General features: G+C 43.6%; 1 protein-coding gene across 1 annotated transcript in view; it reads left to right on the top strand.

The window, feature by feature from the left end:
• Positions 1-4440: 4440 nt before the first annotated feature.
• Positions 4441-22583, top strand: part of DRC11 (dynein regulatory complex subunit 11) — a 185543-nt gene continuing 167400 nt past the window's right edge. The window contains exons 1-2 of the mRNA XM_090041693.1: positions 4441-4452; positions 6102-6451. Coding sequence (XP_089897819.1) covers positions 4441-4452; positions 6102-6451 — 362 coding nt within the window. The remainder of the gene's footprint in view (positions 4453-6101; positions 6452-22583) is intronic.

Below are 22583 nucleotides of genomic sequence, written 5' to 3'. Positions count from 1 at the left end.
CCAAAACCTCTGCCAACAAATTATCTGGATAATAGCCAGAGGTCTAGGTTCAATCCCTAGTTCTATTTTTTTCTCACAAAAAACATCTGGTGTATGTTAATTGCAATCTGTACCAACTGTAATATTCATGGTGATAGATATCTTTTGGAGTAACATCCTAAATGAAGAAGTCACTGAATGTTGATAAGCAGTAGTCGATACAATATAAAATCAATAGATATATCACTACCAGCTGGTTCCTAATGACAGGGCATCAGGAGTTCATGTACCATGGAGTCAATTTTTGGAAGCTTTAATTTTATTGAACAAATTATTTCATAAGACATCAATTGGGGGTTTTACTTTTTAACAGAAAGAAGTGGAGTGTGGCATGGTATTTCATATCTGGCTGAGATTTAAAACACGCTCTCCTTATGAAGTATGACATTTTATACCTGAAACCACAGGAACAGTTTCCCACATTTAAGTGCAGAGGAAAAATCTTCAAATTAAATGTGAACTTTGTACCTTTTAATTCTCATCCAATCCTCCTCCTCCATGTACTGTACATAGGCCCAATGAACATGCTGGTACTGCATCAAAGTCCAGTAGACTTAGCTACAAATCCCCTTCATTTAGGCTTGAAGAAAGCAGCAAACCTACCATAGATTATGGTAGTTAGTGATAGCAAGCAACCACTCCCTTTCATGGACAACAGTTTGGATACTCGTTACAGTACTAAATAAACTGCTCAGCATTGCTATTTCTGGCAGCACTATTATTTCTAGACACAAAGATTTGGACATACTAGTACCTGAGTTCAAAATCAGTGCCACTGCTACAGTACCAGATTCCACAATGAAGCTAGAGCTCATCCACTCACTTCAGGGTGGCCTTTAGAGGCACAGAAGCATTGCTGCTGGGAACTCTTAGGTTTATCCAGTGCTAGAGATGTTATCATGCTAATGGGTGGTTATATGAGAGAATTCCTATGCTTAATATCTAGAATAAGGCATAAGAATCCCTGATAGCTTTTGAAGGGTTTAGAGAATGTCACCTGAGACCTGTCTAAGCTTGCTTTTCTGCCAGCACACATGCACACTCCTGAATGGGAAGGCACAAGTTGCTAAAGGAGCTATGCCTGCTTGCACAAAGCACAGGGGTGTCAACATGTGTTTCTGACAACTGCCAGACAAATCCAGAACCCTTATTCTGATCAGCACAAGTGATTTAACTCTACCAGCAGAAAGAAGACACCTGCCACTATGGAGAAGCTTGGAGTGTTGATACACTACAAAGAACTCAGACTCTGCCATCAAAACTTTTTAGTGGAGTCTAAGCCTAGCACACTATCTCAGTAAAATACATGCTTTTGTCAGGTGCTGTTCTTCACAATGTTGAGGGCTTATAGCTGTTTGGTTGGACTATTTTCAAGTCACTACCACTTTGTCCTGCTCCCCCTGCACACTCTGACCAGCACTTCACCCTGTGGATAGGCCCCAAAGATATCAGTGGGGATACCTGATGAGCAAAATACTTCTGAGTATCGGGGAAAGTGCCAGAATTAGAGTACAAATCATCACTGTAGGCTGTATCTTTATGCAACAGTTCCCTGAGCTCCCTCAAAATGCATAACCTCTTTTTTATAGTGCATACAACCAAAAAAAGGCTTTACACACTTACCTGGCCCATGCAGTTAGAATCACAGGAAAGTAGAGCTAGAATAGACCTCAAAGAGATCATCAAGTCCAACACCCTGCTCAAGGCAGGATTAACTGTGACTAAATCATCCCAGCCAAGTGTTTGTATAACCTGCTCTTAAAAAACTTTCAAGGATAGAGATTCCACAACTTGTCTGGGTAGCCTGTTCCAATGCTTTGCCATTCTCACACTGAGAAAGTTCTTCCCTATATCCAGTTTACATTCCTCTTGCTGCAGTTTCAGAACACTGCTCCTTGCCCTGTCCCCTGAAGCCAGAGAACAGCCTATCCAAACTTAATGGGAAGAATGTGTATTAAGATACAGCTCTGACAGCATTGTATACCTCAGAAGCCTTATCTGTAGTATTAGCAGGCTTAAAGCTGACTAGAGTCCAGTATTTTCAAAATTTTTAATAGTTTCAGGGTTAATATCCCCAACAGTGACAGAGCTTTAAGCAAGGTTCCTTAAGTACCATAATGATGTGGCATGAACAGCCATGGAACTGAATCATTCTCAAGCCTTCTAATAATTTTGGAGTTGCTACTGGAAGCCATGAAAATGACAGAAGGAGCTAGTCAGTTGCATGACTGCTATTAGTAGCTTTAAAAATGAGAAAGTTATTTACAAGGTTACTCTGCTAACTGGGCCTCATGTCCAAGGCTTGGAACAACAGCGATGCTTCCCTTTTCTGGCTAGTTAAATGGAGTCTGCTTAGTTACAATGCAGAGAATTACAATTAGAAGGCAGTTAACCCGGGTGCAATTACTTAGTAAATTGGTTGACTGAAAGATGCCATGCACTTAATCTATATGTAGGTTACCTTTTAAGAAGCACTGATTAACAACATGTAAGAAATTGGGCTTGGCTCTGCATTATACAATGCCTAAGTTTTAAAATTTTGCTCCCTAGAAACTTTTAGGTGCCATCCTTTTCCAACTAGCCTTTATTGCAAACTTAACAGGGGGCAAGTAAGCTTATGAAGTGAATCACTCACTTATCTGGCAAGCATATAAGTGAAGTGCAACGTATCTGCGGCAGATCAAGGAACTGAACCCAGGTCACCAAACAGCCGAGTCTAACACTCTAACCCCCTCCCCTTCTGGCAGGGAGGATGGGGGCTGGTGTCTCTGAAGCCCACCACTCTCTGAGGCTACTCTCGGGGTGTGCAATTTTCAAACCACTCCTTCCTTGGGATTGCGCCTAAAGGCACAGTCCAGCCTTTTGTAAAAGGCTTTGAAATATGAGTTACAGAGGCATAACATTTTTTCTATTATATTCCTTCCTTCACCTTAAGCCCCTTTCTCAATAAAAGACAGGTGCACTAAGCTCCTTGCCAAAAAATTGAATTTAGAGAAACAAGCCCCTCCAGTTTTATAAGCTACCCCTTCATAAGCTCACTAGCCCCGATATTAAGCTTGCAATAATGGCCAGTTGGGAAAGAATAGCAACTAGTTTCCTGGAGAGCAGTATTTTTAAACCTAGGTTTACAAGAGCCTAAATAATTGCAGACCCTGTAAGAAATGTTCTGTAAAAATATTTCATATATTCAAGCCTTATAAATATACAATCAGCAGTATAATTGATGGGAGATGAGGCGGGGGTGACAGGGTAGGCAGTCCCAGACACCATTGCCCTTGGGTGAGGTGCAGAAAAAGCCATTGCTGCAGCTGGTGACCAGCTATGTTGTTGCCACTTGCAGCACAGCGGTCAGTAGTGTCCCATACACCTCCACTGCCCAGGTTGTGGAGTTTCCCAGTTAGCCTCTGCATGCAGTTCTGCTTTTGTAATGCAGAATAACCTGGAGTATGCGTTCCTTGTTTGTAGCATACATAACGGCTTTTGATTTGAAGAACTATTCTCGTGTTTGTACTGTAGTAAAACCTAGAGTTCCTGAGCCTTGCTTGAAAGTACTGCATATACAACAGTTCTGCAAAGATTGACTTAAAAAATTCAGCATATATGAACATATCTTTGCAGTAGTGAGGTCACAAAGCAAAACATGTTCTCTGGCAGAAGAGCTAGATAGACAGGAATGACAACAGGTTTGGGGTAGGGAACTGAACACAAAGCTAATGAGGTGGCAGTTTGCAGGGGTCAAGCTAGCTCTATACTCTCTTTATTTTGGTTTGGGGGACTTTTTTATTTTAAACATAGTTTGGAGATATTGTATTTGTTTCCTGCAAGTTTTAGTTTCTCATTAAACAAGTAAGGGCCATTCTTTTTCTCTTGGAGGTCTGGGATATATGGTAATAGACAGCAAGTATTCTGAGACCTATGAAAAAGGTATGTTGCTTAGGAAATGAGATCAAATTGGCCTTTAAAACTACATGTGGAAAGGAATCTGCTACAAACTGTAGCTTTGAAATTATTTTAGCTAAAAAAGGCAGCTATCCAAAAGGCTACATCAATGCAAGGAAAATATATGAAAACAAGGAAAATATATGAAAACTGCAAGGGTTCTAATGGTAACCTATTTGAGCTCCAGTGAATAATTTTCTGGTAATTGTCATCACCTTAAAACTTATGAACTGGTTCAACTATAATACTAGACTCTCCTGATGGTGTAAGGGTAAAGATAAATTATATAAATTGTGCCAGTGTAAGTTTGGAGTGACTGTACTGTTTCAATAGAGCTACTCAGAATTTAACTGAAACCACTGTGATCTGATTTTACTTCCCTCGCTATGAATAAAATGTAACTGATCCCCAATCAAGCTTGTTGCCCCAACCTGTTTGAAATCAATAATCATCCCCAAAAGCATGAGCTTGCCAGTAAGTATCACATTATATTGAAACATAATAAACTGTGGTTCTCTTTATTAGGGTTCATGCTTTCAAGCTTTTTCCAAATCCCAAAGGGTTAGAGACTTTTTTTTTTAAAAAAAAGCCAAGATTCTCACATAATTACACGACTAAAACCCCCCACCAAGCATCAAAAAATCTGTGATAACTTTGCAAAAGGCCCAAGTCTTCTAGTCTAGCAGTTCCCAATCTGTGGTATGCATACCACCAGTAATACGCAGCTAACCTGTCAGTGGTACACATTAACAGATGTATTATAATTACTTTATATGACAAAAATTTGCTGGTAGTATTTAAGGTTGTATCATTTTAAATCGGTGGTGCGCAATCTGTCTGTGTGTTTGGGAACCACTATTCTGGTTCCTTCAATTTTGCTTTCCCTCCTAACTCATAAAGAGAAGAATGGAAATTTAAGGAAGTGGTTGCTTGGTTTTCATCAGGGGGGGTTTTTTCGTCTGTGTCCTCAGAAAGAGGTTGTAACTCTGCTTTATTAGCAAAGAAATATTTTGCATTCTTTTTATGTGTTTTTTCCCCCCTTGTTTATGGAAAGCATTCCACTGAAATGATTTGAAAGGATCCCTGGAATGCCAGTATATTAGGAACTGGTTCTACTGGCCAGCCTACCATTGCTGAAATAGGGTGTACAATCCAAATTGCTAGAGTCAATATAATATGAGAATGAAAAAGAATGAGCTTTACATTAGAGATTTCACCCCAATATGTTTGCTTAATAAATGAAGCTCTGAGTCTGGGTACAAATGACTGAGATTTGATGTGCAGCATTTTGGGAATGAAAGGGAAGAAAATGTTTCCAAGCAAACTTCCTAATGGACTCTAAGGGCCCTTCTACATGTTCAAATTTAAACTGGAAAGAAACCAGCTATGGAGCTGTTACACATTTTCAAGCACTAACATTGTGGCCAGATGGCTGTTTTTATAAGGGGATAGTCATTTTATGGTGTGAAAATGACCTAGCATCTGTGGCCAGTCAAAATATATTGTGCAATTAACCAGTTCATTGTGTGACAATTACTTTTCTTTGGTCTTACTTTGCAAGTGTTTAAATGTATTGTGCAGTTGCCCAGTTAAGTGTATGACAGACAATTACTTTGCACTGTTGGCCCATCTCACTTTGCAGGTGTGGTTGGTCTAAATGTATTGTTCAGGCCACCAGTTCATTGTGTGACAATTGCTTTGCCCTGGTGACTAGTCTTTGTATGCATGGCTGGCCTGAATTCACTGCATGACTGACCAGCTGCGTGACCATTACCTAGCACATGCAGCCAGTCTAAATATTTCTGGAGATTCCCCAGCAAATTGTGTAATATAGGTAATGCATAGCAGGGGCCTGAAATGACCCCCTGACTAGGGCCCTACAAATGTTCAAATGAAAGCTTGATAGAAACCAGCGACATTTTCAAGTGCTCCCTTTACAGCCGGCTGGCTCTCTTTTTATAGCTGGGGAGTCATTTTTTGTGGGGCGATAATGGCTTTGCACCTGCAGCCGGTGTCAACTTATTGCACGATTCCCCAGTTGCGTGATAAGCCCTTTGCCCCTGTAGCAGGGCTGACACGGGGCTGGGCACGTGTGGTGGGCCCCGCTTCATTGAGCCATGTAGGTGAGCTGGAGCAGAGGAGCTCCTAGGCGGGGGCCTGGGCGAGGTGTGCGGGGCGCGGCGAAGGGGCAGCTCGCAGCAGAGCAGCCGGGCTCCGCGGCGGAGACGTGTGTCTTCGGTCGGGCCGGCTCCTCTGCAACTGCCCTAACCCGGGGTGGAGGCGGCGACCCGCGACCAGCACTCGGGGCCTACCGTCGCCGCCGCGGGCCCGCTGGCTTCCATAGCAACGACCCCGGTCGCCAGGGAAGCGGAGCGGGCCGCCAACCAGCGCCGCGCTGCCAGCGCCGGCGCCGCCGCCGCCCTCGGCCTCAGCTGCGGCCGGGCGCCGCCCGGGGGCACGAGTGTTGTTGCAGGTGTTTGTGTGCCTGTGTACATCCCTGTGTGTGTGTGTGAGCCCGTGGGGCGGGGAAGGAACGTGTCTGTGTGGGTTGAGTGTGTTTGTGTGTCCGGCGGGGGGGCGGTGTCTGTGTGTGTGCGGCAGCGCAGGGCGGCGAGGACAGGAGTCAGCACCGGAGCCATGTCTCACGCGTGAGTAAGCCCAGTGCCTGGTGGGGCACCCCTGGCAGCACTGGGGGCGGGGGGTGACCCCCTTTGTCACTCCTGTGTGTTCCCTCCGTGGGCTCAGTACCTGCAGGCTCTGGAGGGCACAAGGGAAAGGGCACGTGGGTTAATACTTCAGCTTCCAGATCCTACTTTAGCCAGATTTTTTTTTTGGACCCCTGGCTGGCCCAGGCAGCACCTGCAATGCAACTCCCTGGGCAGGAGCCGAGATAGAAACCTCCTTTATTCCCTGCAGTTTTGTTCTTTTTATCGTCTCTGGGCCCCAGTTTTACCCCAACAGTCTGTTCTGCTGATTCCCTCTTGTATTAGCTGCGCTCTGCCATCACTTGCAACGTGGTACAGGCCCCCGTTCTTCCACTGCCATGGAGAAGTCTCTGTGGGCATGTCTAGACACCATCCTACAGTAACGTAGCAATCCAGAGTTGTGGTCTTTCTGAGTCTGTTGCAACAGAAAAACTGCTCTGTTATTTTTTTTGTAGGCAATGAAGAGTGAAAACTAAGAGCTAGCATTTTTGGAGGGGTGCCTTGAGTGCATCCAGGGCTGTTTCAAGTCTAAAAGGGGGGAGAACCACTGACTTAGAGCATAGGGAAGACCAGAGTTAAGTTGTCTGCTCCATTTTAGTTTATTTCCCTTCTATGAGTGCATTATGAGACCGTCTTAATTACAGTATCACATATTCTTTGATACTTTTTTTCCCCATCCCCTTCCTACAGTACCTGTCCCAGTTTGGTCTCTTTCACACTCTTGGCTCACCCCAGTCCTATCAAGATCAACAGAGTAGGTGTTTCTCCACCTGTGTTGCCAGAGGGGTTTAATTCATTAGATTTGGCTCTACACCAGCAGGGGCCAACCTTTTTGGTAGACATGAAACAAGATGAGCCTAGCATCCTCTCTAAGTGCCACTTCAATCCCCTTCCCCTGCCTGATTTATTCCTCTACTTTCTGTTTTGTCCCTGATCTGCATGCCACATAGTGAGGGTGCTCATATTACACTTGGCATACACTTGGCCACCCCTGCTGTATACAAAATATGGCAAGTGTGGCTTTAACTACCAGAGTGTACGCTTTTCTTGGACAGGGAGATGGCAGTTTTAGACCTTGCTGCAAGGACTATTTGTGTATTTTAAGTTAAATAGTTTCAAGATAAAATACTGAAATAACTATTGGAGCAGGGACTGGAGCTCATGTCTCCACTCATCCTGATCAAACACTCTAACCACTTCACTCTAGGGAGAAACACCACTATCACCATAACAGCAATAAGTTTTCAAAGAAGCTGGCTGCTGCTACATTTTGTGCCTATCCTGTTGAACACCTAGCAGGCAAGACAAGTAAATGTACACCTATTTTGAGGGTCTCAGCAGGACATGCCCAGAAGCAGAACTTTAGGTATTTGGAGAATATTTGGTATTTGGAAGTATTTCATAGTTAAAAACTTTAGGCGTGTCCAAATTAGGCTGCAGCTGAGCAGGGGTTTAAAGGATCTACATTTTGGATTTAGACAGCGAAGCTGCTCTGACATGCTGTAATTACAGCGCATCAGATGGTAATTACAGTGCTCCAGCAGCAGCAGCAGCCAGTGTCTCGAGCATCAGCATCCCTGCACTTAAAAATGGTGGCCGGGCACTTCATCTAAAGCTTGTTCCAGGAGTTTTAGATAAATTGCCCCTGCCATCATTTTTAAGTGCAGGAACACTCATACATGAGACACTGTGGGCACTTTAATTTGAGCAGCTCTCCAAGCCCAAAATGTAGCAGCCCACTCCCCCTACTCCTGGAGCACATATATAAACATCCTTAAGTTCTGCCTAAGTCCCACTTTAAACACTCAAGTCCTTTTTCAGATCTGAGCCCAGGCAAAAACCTTTTCATGCTGTGGACTAGTGCTTTTACCAAGTTAGCTGTTCTGGTAGGGTGCCCATACATGTACACGATTAATTGAGTCTCTGCTGACAAGTTCAAATTCTGGCTCCAGTGCATTGCAACATCACGTGCATTCAGTATCAAGCATTTGAAAATAGTAGTGGGGGTCGCTTTAACTAAAACTTGTTGAATTAACTTTAGTTAAAGCATCCCCATGGTCATTTTGAAAAGTGGGATGCTGAATAACATGGTGGCATTTTAATTAGAGCTGCTGTCTGGGAACTGTTCTAATTAAAATGCTCCCGCACCCCTACCCCCACCCCAGAGCACATGTACAGACATCCTTAGGGAAAAGAAAGTACAGCTTGTATTAGCAACACTCATCAGCAGCTAAGAAAACTACTCTGTAACCATACAGTAATTTGTCATTAAGGTTGCTCTCATACCAGCTAAGCTAACACAAAAGGTTATTAATAAGGCTATGCGAAACAACAGTGTTCCGCTTAGACTTCTGTTTTGACGTTTCGATGGAACAGTGTTTCATTTTGAGTTTCGTTTCAAAAGCAGTGTTCCATTTCATTGAAACTCTTTGGCTGTTTCAGTGCTGTTTTGACGTTTCACCCACAGCCAGCAGCTGCAACGCCTAGCTTCACCTAGCAGCTCCGATCTTCCCAGCATGGGCAGCAGTAATCTCCTGTCATCCAGCAGGCAGATTGGGGATTTGCCCGCACCCCTGGGAAGGCTGCAGGGGCTATGCCAGACTGCTCCCGGGGGTGTGGGCCTCCGATCTGCCTCCCAGATCACAGGAGGCTGGTGCTGCCGCTTGGGACCAGCAGCAGGCAGGCCCAGGGCAAAACAGCTCATGTGGGGACCCACCGTGCAGGGATCTGCCCCCACCCCAGAATCGGGGCAGAGGCGGGTCCTTGCACGAGCTGATTTGCCCTGAGCCCCGCACCCTCCTGGGGCTGACTCTGGTATGGGGCCCGGGGCATATCACCTTGTGTGGGGACCTACCTCTGCCCCAGTCCTGGGGTAGGAGTGGGTTCCCACATGTGTTGATTTGCCCTGGGCCCCACTCCCTCCTTGGGCTGGCTCTGGTATGGAGCCCAAAGCATATCAGCTTGTGTGGGGACGTGCCTCTGCCCCAATCCTGAGGTGGGGGTGGGTCCCCGCACAAGGTGATTTACACCAAGCTCTGCACCCTCCTCCAGCTGGCTCTGGTACAGGGCCCAGGGCATATCAGCTCATTTGGGGACCCACCTTGATCCCAGGGCAGGGGCAGTTCCCCACACGAGCCAATTTTCTCTGGGCCCTGCACCCTCCTCTGATTGGCTCTAGCATGGGGCCCGGGGAAAATCAGCTCACGCGGGGACACACCACCACCTCGGGATTGGGGTGGCGATGGGTTTGTGCATGAGCTGATTCACCCTGGGCCCTGCACCCTTCTCCAGTTGGCTCTGGTGTGGGGCCCAGGGAAAATCAGCTCATGCAGGGATCCCATCCCTGGGCAGTGGTGGGTCCCCATGCAAGGAGATTTGCCCCAGGCCCCACATCTTCCTCTGATCAGTTCTGACACGGGGTCCGAGGAAAATTAGCTTGTGCAGGGACCTGCCGCTGCCTCGGGATCAGGGAAGTGGCAGGTCTGCTCATGAGCTGATTTTCCCTGGGCCCCACACCAGAGCCAATCCAAGGAGGTGGGAAGAGCCAGGACTGCACTCCCTGTGGGACTGAGCCACATGGTGCTGTGCAGCCACTCGGAGCACAGCCTTGATTCTCCCCACCTCTGCCTCCCACCACCACCAGGCTGCTTCAGAATTCAAAACATTTTGAAACTTTCTAAACATTTTGCCTGCCCTCGTTTCATTTCGAGTCTGTTTCAAAGCCCTTCATTTCACTTTGGTTTCACTGTTTTGAGCTCGAAATGAGTCAAAACAGCATTGAAATGAAACAGCCAGCGAAGCTTCACACAGAGTATTGCTAATTGCAGTTAAGACATAGCCTCTGACAAAATTCTGTCAGGCAACATTTAGCTTTGAGCAGTTTAGTTATAATATGGACAGACTTTTTGTGAGGTTTATTATAGAACAATGTTGACTGGTCCTTCCTAGTAAATGTGTTATAAAGCCTGGCCACCACAAGGTAAGAATTTGTACAGTTTTCTTTCCAAACTAGATAACAAAGCTGATGAGATACTCCAGCTTTACTTACTGTTATTTGGCTCAGTATGTGTGACCACTGTATGAAGCTATACAAAGCTGTGCCTATTATGGGCTCGACCGTAGTTTTCAGTCAAAATGGAGCACAAGAAGACATCTGAATATGCTGTCATCCAACTTGTGCGCCCTTGGATATTTGAATTAAGTGATAGATCTGTAGGTCAGTCCAAATGGCCACGGGTCTGCAGTACAGGTCTGGGTAGTTAGACCATTACACGTCAGAAAATCACTGGGGCCAATGCTCGTATTTGTTGGTATTTCCTTAGAGCCTCACCTTTTAGAATCAGATTATTGCCTGATAATTTCAGATTTTGTTTAAAAAAATGGTTGAATCTCTAATAACTGTAGAGAGATATTTGAAAATGTACCTTATTTACTTGAATACAAGATGAATACCATCCACCCCACCTGCAATCAGCATGGAAGGGAAAGTGCCTTTCTTACCTGCTTCTCTTACAAGGAAGCCTCATTAAATTGCTGCCAAAAGCAGAATGTGCTCAGTAATGGAAACTAGCTATGAAGTTGATTAAATGCAGCCAATACTGAGCATGACTATAAAACACATGGCCCATATAGGGTGAATATGCTGTTGGGAAACTACCATAGTTTTTTGGCTTCAGGCTGAATTAATTCTGAATTCCAAATCAGTCATTCAAGTCTATGTGGTTCTACCGCCAGGCACATTCCTCCCTCTGGGACTTCGGCTACTTCCTAAATCCATTGTAGGCATCCTATGTGCAGGCCCCAAACCCAAAGGTGTTGGAGTTCAGATCCCCTCCCACCCCACAGTCAGGCTTGCTCCTAACCAAAAGACCAAAGAAGCAAGCCAATGCAAAAACAAAGGCTGATCTTAAGTGTTAAAACCCAATGTCAGTATCTGAAGGCAATTATGGGAAAAGTTAGCAAACGTGTAGTCACTGTAGTGTTTGAGAACACAACTTTAAAATGAAATAGATTTAGCAAAATTATTTTGTGACAGCAACAAGGGAAATATCAGTATTTTGTCAAGCAATATAAATTGCCCCTCCTGGAAAGGACAGTTAGTCAATATGGGCATGTCAGAGGGAACCTTTATGGGTACCTAATCCCATAAAGTACTAAGCACATCCTGAGAGGCACTCGCTATCCTTCAGCACCCATTAACTTCAGTTGAGGACAGATCCAATGAAGTAAATTATTCCATTGACCTAAGGGGACTTTGATCTACATGCTGGAGACACCAGCACCTTGCTACTTAGACTAGTTACCTTTCAGAAATAGCTGAAAGAAGAGTTGATGTGCCTGAACATGCTCAAGGTTTTCTGAAGGACAGTTGTAATCAGAACATCCTATAGTGGGGTTTACTTAGGGTCTTCAGGAAATATGCAATGTGTCACACTTCCTAAAATATTCCACGGGCTAACATTTCATTTGCATGCAGATATACTTTTGTTCAGCTGGAAATTTGCATAAATGTTTTAGAATTGCATATTTTTCTGCGGAGCCTTTTACTTTTAACAGTTCCTTCATCTTGTATATAACTTGTAAATGTTTGACCAGTAACTTCTTGATTTACCCTACCAGCACTAATTCAGGCATAATTGAAACAGACCTTTGACAATGGTATTAATTGTTCTCAGTATTATTCAGCTCTATGGCATTTGCTGCTGCCATGAAAAGAACACAATGAAGGACATTTAAACATCCATCACTATTAAACATAATCTAATTGTCATAACTAAGAATGTATGTAAAGCAGATAATTATACACCTAGATTAAGAGGATCATTAGTGTCTCCTCTTCAGTTTCTGGCTAAGTAACCAAAATAAATCAACAGCGTATTTTGCATTTCATCCAAAAAAAAAATTAATGGCACATTATGCTTGCAAAGACAACACTGAAAAGGTAGGAAATGCAACTGCAATGTCTGCATTATGATAAAAACTTTAATTTCATAACCACATACCTTTTCCCCTAGATCTCCTACCTTATTAAGTGAATAGATAGTTATTCAAAATTCTTCATCCTCCTCATTCTGTGTCCCCTCAAGACTTATTTATAAAACGCCACTTAAATTCCACACCGAATACAAAATTGTTTGTTTGCTCTTGGGCATTCCTATGCTATGCTCCCTATAACATCTGAGTGCTTCACAAATATTATTGTGTTTACTGTCACAAAGCTCTCTAATAATATTTTACAACTGAGAAACAGAGACATAGTCAAAATAATCAAAAACTATGAGACAAAACTTCTTGATTTAATTCCAAGTTTAGAAATATATATGTCTAGTTGTTACAGTCCTTTCTTTGCTTTGCTTCAGTATGTCTTTTGGCATTGCACCTCATCGAAGACATGAACATATTCAAAAGGGTCCTGCAGAGAGCAGCAAAATGACTAGAGGTCTAGAAACCATGATTCCCAAGGGGGGGGTTGGAGAAACTGGGATTATTTAATTTGAAAAAGGATGACTAAGGAAGGATTTGAAATCCATCTGCAAAAACAGGGAACTCTTATAACAAAAAGGGTGATATAGACTTTTCTCTGTGGCCATAGGGAATGGGACAAGGATTAGTTACCTTAAATAGCAACAAGGAAAATTTAGATTGGACATTAGAAAAAACAGTTCTAACTTTGATGTTGGTTAAGATCTGGAACAAATTATCAAAAGGGAGATTGTAGAATCTTTATTCTTGGAAGTTTAGAAGAGCAGGTTAGACAAACACCGGGCTGGGATAATCTTGCTGGATGACCCCAGAGGTCGCTTCCAAGTCTTTTTTTTCCTATTTTTGTCTCTCCTCTCCCTCCTCTTTTTTTCTACTCTTATCTACCTCCATCCTGACTTCTGCCCACTACTCCTTTTCATTTGCCATCTCTCCTGCCTAGGTGCTCTCTCTACTCTCCTTCCTCTGCTTCCTTCCTATCCATTCTCCCCACAACAAGACTCTGAACACTAGCATTGTCTCCTGAAGGTTGTGCAATCAAGACTTATATGAGAAAGCATCAACACAAACAAAGAATGCACAGTCAAATGCTTACTGTATTCATGCAGCTTTGTACAATTAATACATTAATGAATGAGGAAAGCTGATCTATTAGTAATACAAATTAGGCAATATACCATCTTTACGTCAAGCCCTTCAGCTATGGGGGAAACACACGCTTTGGGCTGTATCTACCACAACTTTTAAAACAACTCAGAGTTAATTGTGTTAGGGCAGGGGTTGGCAACCTTTTGCTGCCATAGCCTAGCCCCTTGCTGTGAACCACAATTCCCCCTACTCCTCACCCCTCCCTCCATGAGCTGAAGAGCTCAAAATATGAGCCCCTGTATTGATAACACTCCTACATGTACTTAACTTCAATCTTGTGAGTATTGAAACAAATGAGAATGCTTACTATAGTAAAATTAAGTAAGTAAGTAAGTATTTGCAAGATCTGATTAGGAAAGCATTCTGCTTACTTAGTTCCAGGAGAAACCAGTGGCAAAAGTGCTAGCAATTGTAGAGAGAAAAATAATTTTATTCAATATTGAAAGTGTAATTCAACAGGAAACAAAGGAAGGTCGAGTACTTAGGATAGTCTGGAGGGCACATACTTGGTGAAGGAACAAACACATTAGAGAATAATACTCTCACAGATAACTGGCCACTCAGGAGTAAGGGTAAACACAGGTATGAAAGCTACAGAGAGGCTGCTGTGGAGGGAACAGGTGGCATGGAACAGCCATGTGCCTCTCAGTTTGCTGTGTCGCCCCAGGCCAGGGTGGACCTTCATGGGCTGCATCCAGCCCATAGGCTATAGGTTGCTGACCCCTATGTTAGGTTTTCAAAGTATTTTTCTGGATTCAGAAAATTACTCAGAATTAGTTGCAAATGTAATTCATTAATAAAGTTGACACCTGTTAGCAGCATCAGCAGGTCAGAATCATGTAGGTACGTTGCTCCTAAGCAGCTGTTGACCTTAGATGGAGTGTCATCTGAATACATGGTATGAGAAAATGTTCCTAGGGAAAATGTTGTTAGTAAGACATTCCTGGACATTGTTGCAAATAAGTGAAATAGCTAGTCTGGTGACATATTAAATTTCTGTTTTAATGAAGATAGTTGTAGAACACTGGCATTTTCAGTGCTTATTTTTTCTACTGGAAGGCAGTAACAGAGCTTTCCTGTTTGTTTTCAGCTAGACTACTGATGTTTTATTGGAAACAAAACCCTTTATTTATATTAAGATATGTTGGCAGCTGTTTCTGTGCTGTATTTGAGAAAAAGCTAGATGAGGTTTTCATATGAAATAAAACACTTCCCATTCCAAAAGTAACTAGAGGGAATTTTAAGCAGCAGCTACTAGTGCTTGATATTCTAATACAATAAAGGGCTTACTCTGTCTGTGTGTCTGTCTGTAATGCTTTTGGGCAACTGTGCATGCGCCTCTGAGAGGGCTGGCAATGGTTGGATGTGGGGGCTCCACCTCCTCAAGCAGGGAGGGAGCTGCCACTGCTTAAGGCAGGGAGGCGGGAGTCCTGCTGCTCTGCAGGAGGAGGTGGAGGCTGTGGGGGGAGGACCTGCAACTGCCGCCTCCTCAGGTGGAGGGAAGCCCCACTGCTTCGGGAGGATCTGCAGGCAGAGACGGGAGGAGACAGGAAGTTGGGCAAGGGGGGAGGGAGCCGCAGCCACCGCCACCTCCTCAGGTGGAGGCAAGCCCCACTGCTTCGCAGGAGGAGGTGAAGATGGGCAGGGGGGAGGGAGCCACTGCCACCACTGCCTCAGGCAGAGGGAAGCCCCACTGTTCCATGGGAGGATGCGCAGGTAGAGGTGGGAGACTGGGCAGGGGGAGGGAGCCGCAACCACCACCACCTTCTCAAATGGAGGCAAGCCCTGCTGCTCCATAGGAGGAGGCGGAGGCAGAGGTGGGTAGGGAGGAGGGAGCCACCACCGTCTCAAGCAGAGGGAAGCCCCGCTGCTCCACAGGAGGAGGCAGAGGCAAGCCGGGGGGGAGAGAGCCGCTGCCTCAGGCAGAGGGACGCCCTGCGGCTCTGTGGGAGGATGCACAGGCAGAGGCTGGAGGGCGGGTTGGGGAGGGAGCCGCAGCCACTGCTGCCACCTCCTCAGGCAGAGGCAAGTCCCACTGCTCTGTAGGAGGAGGCAGAGGTGTGAGTGTGGTGGGGAGGGCACTGCCGCTTCAGTTGAAGGGAAGCCCTGCTGCTCCTCAGGAGGCAGCAAAGGTGAGTGGGCTTGGGGGAGGGAGCTGCTGCTGCTGCCACTGCCACTGCCACTGCCTCAGGCAGAGGGAAGCCCCACTGCTTCATGGGAGGAGGTGGAGTCAGGCAGGGGGAGACAGCCACCATGCTGGAGGCTGGAGGATGAGGTAGTGGCAACAGGAAGGACTGTTTACATGGCTGGCCCCAAAGGGTGAGCAGGGTAGGAGGCATGTACACACTCCCTCAAACATCCCATCATTCATAAGGGGCAATTAGGTAGTATGATCAGATTCACCCAAAAGTTCTAGAAGCATTGGCTGATGAGGTTCTTGATCTATTAAATGATGATTTTCAATAATGTTGGAGCACTAGGGACATTCCAGAGAATTGAAAATAAGTTCGTCAGTTAGTATGCCTGATACTAATGGGATGACCTGAGTACCTAAAGAACTGACAGCCTGAAATCCATCACAGGCAAAAAGATGGAACAGCTGATATGGAACAGGATTAATAAAAGACTCAAAGTGGGGGTAATTTATGCTTTTTCTACCTGGGCTTATAAAAAAAAAAAAATGTTCTCAAATGTCCTTGGTAATGTTTTATCCTATAAGATTACAAATGTTGATGAAGGTAATGGTGTTGACGTAATATAACTAGACTTTTGTAAAGCATCTCTTAGTACCACATAATGTTTTTCTTAGCAAGGTAGGCTGTTACAAAAATCAATACGTACCTATTAAATAGATTTTAAAAATGGCTGACAGGTCACCGAATGAAGTTGCTAATGGAGAACTGTCAACAAGTGGATGCAGTTCTAGTGGTCTCCATTATTTATCATTGGCCCCATGCCATTTATCATTTGAAGAAAACAAGATTACTATTCACAGTTTTGCAGATGTTGTACAGACTGGGAGAGAGATCTTCAGTAAAACGAAAGTACAATACAAAGTGATCTGGATTGCTTGAAATTCTGTGTATAAAGTACTTTGTGTTTCAATATGGCCAATGTAAGGCTCTAGGAACAAAGAATTTGAATGCAATTCACATTTCTATCTTGAAAAACTGTGATAGAAAAAGGACCTGGGTGTTATATGGATAATCAACAGACCTGAAGTTTTGTTGAAAGGCTAATGAGAACTACCAATGCCTAACCAGAGTAATGTAGACTAAGATTTCAGTCTGTGAATATCTGCATGGTAAACAGAAATCTGCTTGGTGGGCTCTTCAGGCAAGCTGGCAAAGGCATAGCAAGATATAGTACCTGAGAGTTGGTCTTGCACAAATTCAACTAGAAATATCAGATAGGGGAACTGACCACTAGAAACACTTACTAAAAATTGTCATGGATGCTCTTCCACTGGACATTTTAAATAAAGTTGATATTTTTTTTTCTATAAACCATGATCTCGTTCAAAGAAGGATTAAATTAGGGAAGTCCTGAGAAGTCCAAGTTCTGTGTTATACGGAAATTCACACTAGATGATCAGACCGATTCCTCCTGGCTATAGAATCTATGACTAATAGGCTGTGTGAAGCTTCAGACCGTGATTCAATTCAGTGGAGATTCGGCCCAATTCAGTGGTCGAATCTCCAAATCAGAGAACCCTTTAATCTCTCCGAATCAAATCAGAACCTTCCAAATTGATTCAGAGAGATTCAGAAAGATTCAGAGATTCAGACACAGATACAGCTTTAAATGTGTTGTTTTTTTTTTTTTAAGATACTTTTAGGTAGCAGGCAGCTCATGAGTGCTGCAGTGCTGGGGTGTCCCACAGAGGCATAGAGGGCTCCCCAGTATGCTCGGCAGCAGACCAGTCCACTTCCAGGTCCTCTGGGGAGCATGCAGGGAGGCCACAGAGCATGTGGAGGCCCCCCCCCACACTCCTGTGGCATGCTTTATGCACCCCAGCATCACAGCAATCACGAGCCGCACTGCTACCTCAAGGTCTGTAGAAAAAAACTTTTAAAGCTGTATCTATGTCCAAATCGCTGATTCTCTGAATCATCATTGACTCTTCAGATTCGGCCAAATCGAACCAGGGACAGTGATCTGAATCAACAAATTGAATCGCTCACCCCGATTCAGGCCAAATCCGAACTGAATAGGGCCCGCTTCACACACTCCTACTAATAAATCAGTTCATGGCATCAGGAAAGTTTCAGGTATCAGAAGGTGCACATGCCTATAGATTCTTATATTTTCATAAGGATTGTTTGTTTGGTTTTTTTTGCAGTGACATTTGAAGCCAACATGCTAGTTGAGCACTATTTCCCCTTCCAAGCAGGGAAAGGATACAGAAAGGAGTTAATTCTGTAATGCAGCTCATCATCAGTATTAGTTAATTACATTGTAAGTCAAGGACTCTTGGAGATGTAGCATACTCGGTATGAAAGTTTGCTGTCTATTTCTGGACCCTTTTTGACTAGCCATATGCCATTCATGATTTCAATGTGCTTTATTTATACCATATTGGATGTGCCAGATGTGGAGATGCTACTATTGCCTGTGGGGTGGGGGTGTGATACCAGTATCATGCTGCATTGCCGTCACTTCCTATCCTACCACATTCCTGATGCCACAGGTAGCATAAAAAATATGTTTCTTATTTTGCCAGAGAGAGAATACATTTTCTCCTCATTTTGCCTCAAAGCGGAGACCTTCATATGATGCTGAAGCCAGATGAGCTGCAGCCTGATCAATAAAAAGATGCACCTTGGAACATGATAAGGTGAAGTTCAGCATATGGCAATCTCTTCCCCACCTTAATGACTGAAGTTTCTGTTCCTGCCAGTGTATTGAAATTCACCAGCACAATGCCCTTCTGTGAGAGAAGAAGTGTCTTTTTCATCAGTATTGTGAGTTTGGGTAAGAGCAGGTGCTTGAAAGCTACTGAGGTGCAGTGTTACAGCTGGTGCTTAGTGAAGCAGGCTTCCTTGCCTTTGCTGTGGTTTCCCATTACATTTATGCCACAAAATCTTTTATCCTGTGTTTACTCTCTGTTATATTACCAAAGCTTGAAACCAGAGAAGGTGGAAGTGCATGACTGTTTGTGTTAACAATGCCAGTGTGCTGCATTTACTTTTTTCTAGTAATAGTTATAGCCTATCAGGCTTTTACTTCTATTTTGGCTCTTGCTATTAAATCTCTAAAGCATAATTGGTCAGCATAGAAATATGTAAGGGAGTTCATGTGGTTATACACTGTGTGCCCCATCATCTGAGAATAAATTTTGGAATCATTATAAAATCATTCTGAATTTCAGGAATAAGATGAGCAAGGTTAAACAAAATAAGACCCTTCCCAAAGCAATGGACCAAACTAGATGTGAAAGGTTTAGAACAGCCGAGGCTTGGATGACACTCTTTTAGTCATTTTTTTCCCCCCACTTCCATAAGCTTCTAGATCCCCTGGTTCTTTCTGGTATTGAAAGCAGAAATATTATAAAAAGATTGCTGCTGTTATAATACAGTATGGCCTCATTATAATGAACATCCATGGGACTAGGAGAAAAGCTCACTGAAAGAAGGGTTTACTATAATATAGGACCCTGGCAGGCATTGCATTTACAGCACAATTAGCAAATTAATCATTCCATAAATTGTATTATGCCACATGTTCAACCAATTTATGGCACCATAAACTGGTAAACCAGCCACAACTATGTTTCACATATAATGCATAATTCCACGCACATAAATGTAGAACATCTTTTTGGCTGGACTGTATAAGGCCTTAAATTGAACACGTGGCATATGTCTCACACCAGGCTGTCCCAGGCCAATTGTCAGCATCTGCCCCAGACAGCCCCAAGAACAGGACCAGACCTGGGGCTGCCCAAGGCTAATGCCAGCAATCAGCTGAATGTTGAACCAGGGTAGCTCTGGGTTCCAGTTTAAGACTTGGAGTTTCCCCCACAGCCTGATCTGCAGGTCCTGTTTTGGAATGGAAGGAAGTATGATTTTGGGGATGTAGCATAAAAATTCCTTGAATCCAAATCCCACCATTACTTTAACATCTGTCAGGGACCAGAGTTAATCAATTTGCTGTATCATCATAAAGGAAAAAATGGTTCCTGCTGTTAGAATAGTTAGAAGCAAGGGTGTATCATAAACAGTTTGTTATAATGAGGCTGTCCTGTATTTCCAGCCTATACAGCACTGACAATCACCCAAAAATATCTGATCTCATTAGATTACCAGTCCAGTATGGCAAACTCTGTGTCTTTGAATAATTCTAACATTCCATTAAAGTTAAGACAGAACAGAGAGAAAGCAGCAGGTTCAGTGGGTACAGTACTGAACAGGGGACTCAGGAAACCTAGGTTCTGAGGCATTTCTTTCCTCATGCCTGAGAGAGGACCCTGCCACTGGGGAGCTACAGTCCTGTCTGTGTACGCATCAACAAACAGACAGCACAGAATGAAAGTTGCAGCCTGCAAAGTCATAACAAAGTAACTGTTGCAGTATACTGTAGACCCAGCTACCTCTTCCTTTTGCTACACTACTGGACACTATATTAACTTCTGGTACAGTACTCATCCTCTTCCTTTTCCCCTCAGAGAGGGTTGCAAATGATAGCCCTTGTATGGCCAAAACTATACTGTAATCCTCCTGCCAGCTCTGCAGCTACAGTTAACTACCAGCACTACTGCTAGTGTACACACACACACACACGCGCGCGCGCGCACGCTTAACTGCAAAGTAGACTATTAGCTGCAGTGTAAAGCATCACCATCTACATGTGCAACACTATTAGGCTGCAGTAAACTCATTTACACCACAGTAAGGTACTACTGTCAGGGACAGTACCATCTTACAGTGGGGTAATAACATGCAATTAAATGCATGTCTAGACACTGATAATGGGTGTAAATTGTGTCCAGTCATTAATTGCATGTGTAGATGCACCCACACACATACAAAAAACTGGGAGCAAATTAGGACGGGCATGGTTAACATTAATCCCTCAAACATGTAAGTTATGCTTGAGGCAGTAAAAGCTGTCCAAAAAAAAATAAGCAGGCTAATTTAAGTTCCATAGAAAAACATCATGTCAATTAATTTTTCCCCCAAAACTTGAAACAGAAGCTTGTTAGACAGAAATGAATTGTCAGGCTTCAAAAAGGGTTCTGGAATAAATGTGTTATATGTTACACTTGGCAACGTTTTCAACAACATTGTTTAGTGAGAGTATAAAATGCACCTTTATGCCCATTTAAAGAAGAAGGTCATACTTTATAGTATAAGCAAATGATTGAAGCTCTAGCTGGAAGAAATTGACATATGGCAAAAATGCTGGATAATTAATGAAGTATTTTTTACTACTACTACCTGGTGTCTCCTTACTCTCTTTGGGAGGAGAGAGACTTCAGCAGACATATTGATCAGGAATGCAGGACCCTGCTCTGTCCCCAGAGCCATAAGAGCTGCCTGCCAGGAAGTTCTATAGGGACTTTGGAATTAAGTCAACATATATGTTCTTCTCATCTGTTACACAGTGTTGCTCATTTTCCCTTGTAATAGTCCTGTGCTGTAGTTGCTATGGCAATTAGCAATACTGCTGTTTATACTGTATGTAGATACAGAGATGAACTAAAAGTCTGAGTCAGTGCATTCCCTGGACTTCATAATCTAGTCTTTTAAGTATGAAAATTATTCTCAAATATGTTAGTTCCTTCATGCTAGCCCTCCAGACGATCCTAAATACTCTACCTTCTTTTGTTTCCTACTGAATTACATTTTCAGTATTTGAACACAATTATTTTTCTCTTTGCAGTTGCCAGCACTTTTTGCAACTGATTCCTCCTGGAACAAAGTATGCAGAATGCTTCCCTAATCATGCATGTATATATACACACAAGGCCAGATCTTGCAAATACTTACTTTATTTTACCTTCTCATTTGTTTCAATAGCCACAAGATTAAAGTTAAGCGTGTGTAGGAATGTGATCAGTAGTGAGGCCATATTTGTGCTCTTTACTCCAATGGTGTAATTTCTCTTGCTGATGTAAACTTATTCACCAGTCATGGATACGACCTACTACCTAGTAATAAATGAAAGATCAACCTTCATAATAACTCAATGGCAGTTGCTAATGTACAATACAACTCGAATAGATTGCTGCTTAAATGTAGAAGAAAAAAAGCCTTACTTTATATAGGATTTTCTTTACTCTTTCGTTTTTTGTAGAACCCTTCTTTGCCCATGTGCCTCTTTCTCCATAAAATAGAGGTCCTTTTAAGCTTAGAGGTGGCTGGAGGAAAAGCTTAACACAGAGGCAAATGTACACCATGAATTAAGAGCCATATGATGTTTGGTTACTGAATAAGATTGGGAGGGTTCAAGAAGCTTCACTGTTCCCCTGTGATCTTTAGACTCTGTTCTGCCTTTCCCTTGCTCTAGTTAACACAAGGATTGCTCCCTCCTTGCACTCTTGGGAACATTAGCCTTCATGCAGGAGGAGAGGAGATTGTAGAAACTAAGGTACAGTGCAGTGAATGGGCTCCTTTTATGTGCCTATAAGGCCAAGAGGAGACTGTGCCTCACTAAAGCACACTAGTTCCTGGGGCTCTGTTGAGACGCAGCGGTTCAGACATACCCTGGAGTAGGGATAAGGCAATCAGGTAAACTTGAACCCAGGGGTGGGCAGTTATTTCAGGTGGA

This window comes from Crocodylus siamensis, chromosome 4, assembly GCF_052110815.1.
Source record: "Crocodylus siamensis isolate JL-2025a chromosome 4, ASM5211081v1, whole genome shotgun sequence".
NCBI lineage: Eukaryota > Metazoa > Chordata > Crocodylia > Crocodylidae > Crocodylus > Crocodylus siamensis.
Note: the sequence above shows the minus strand (reverse complement) of the source record. Positions and strands in the feature narration are given on the sequence as shown.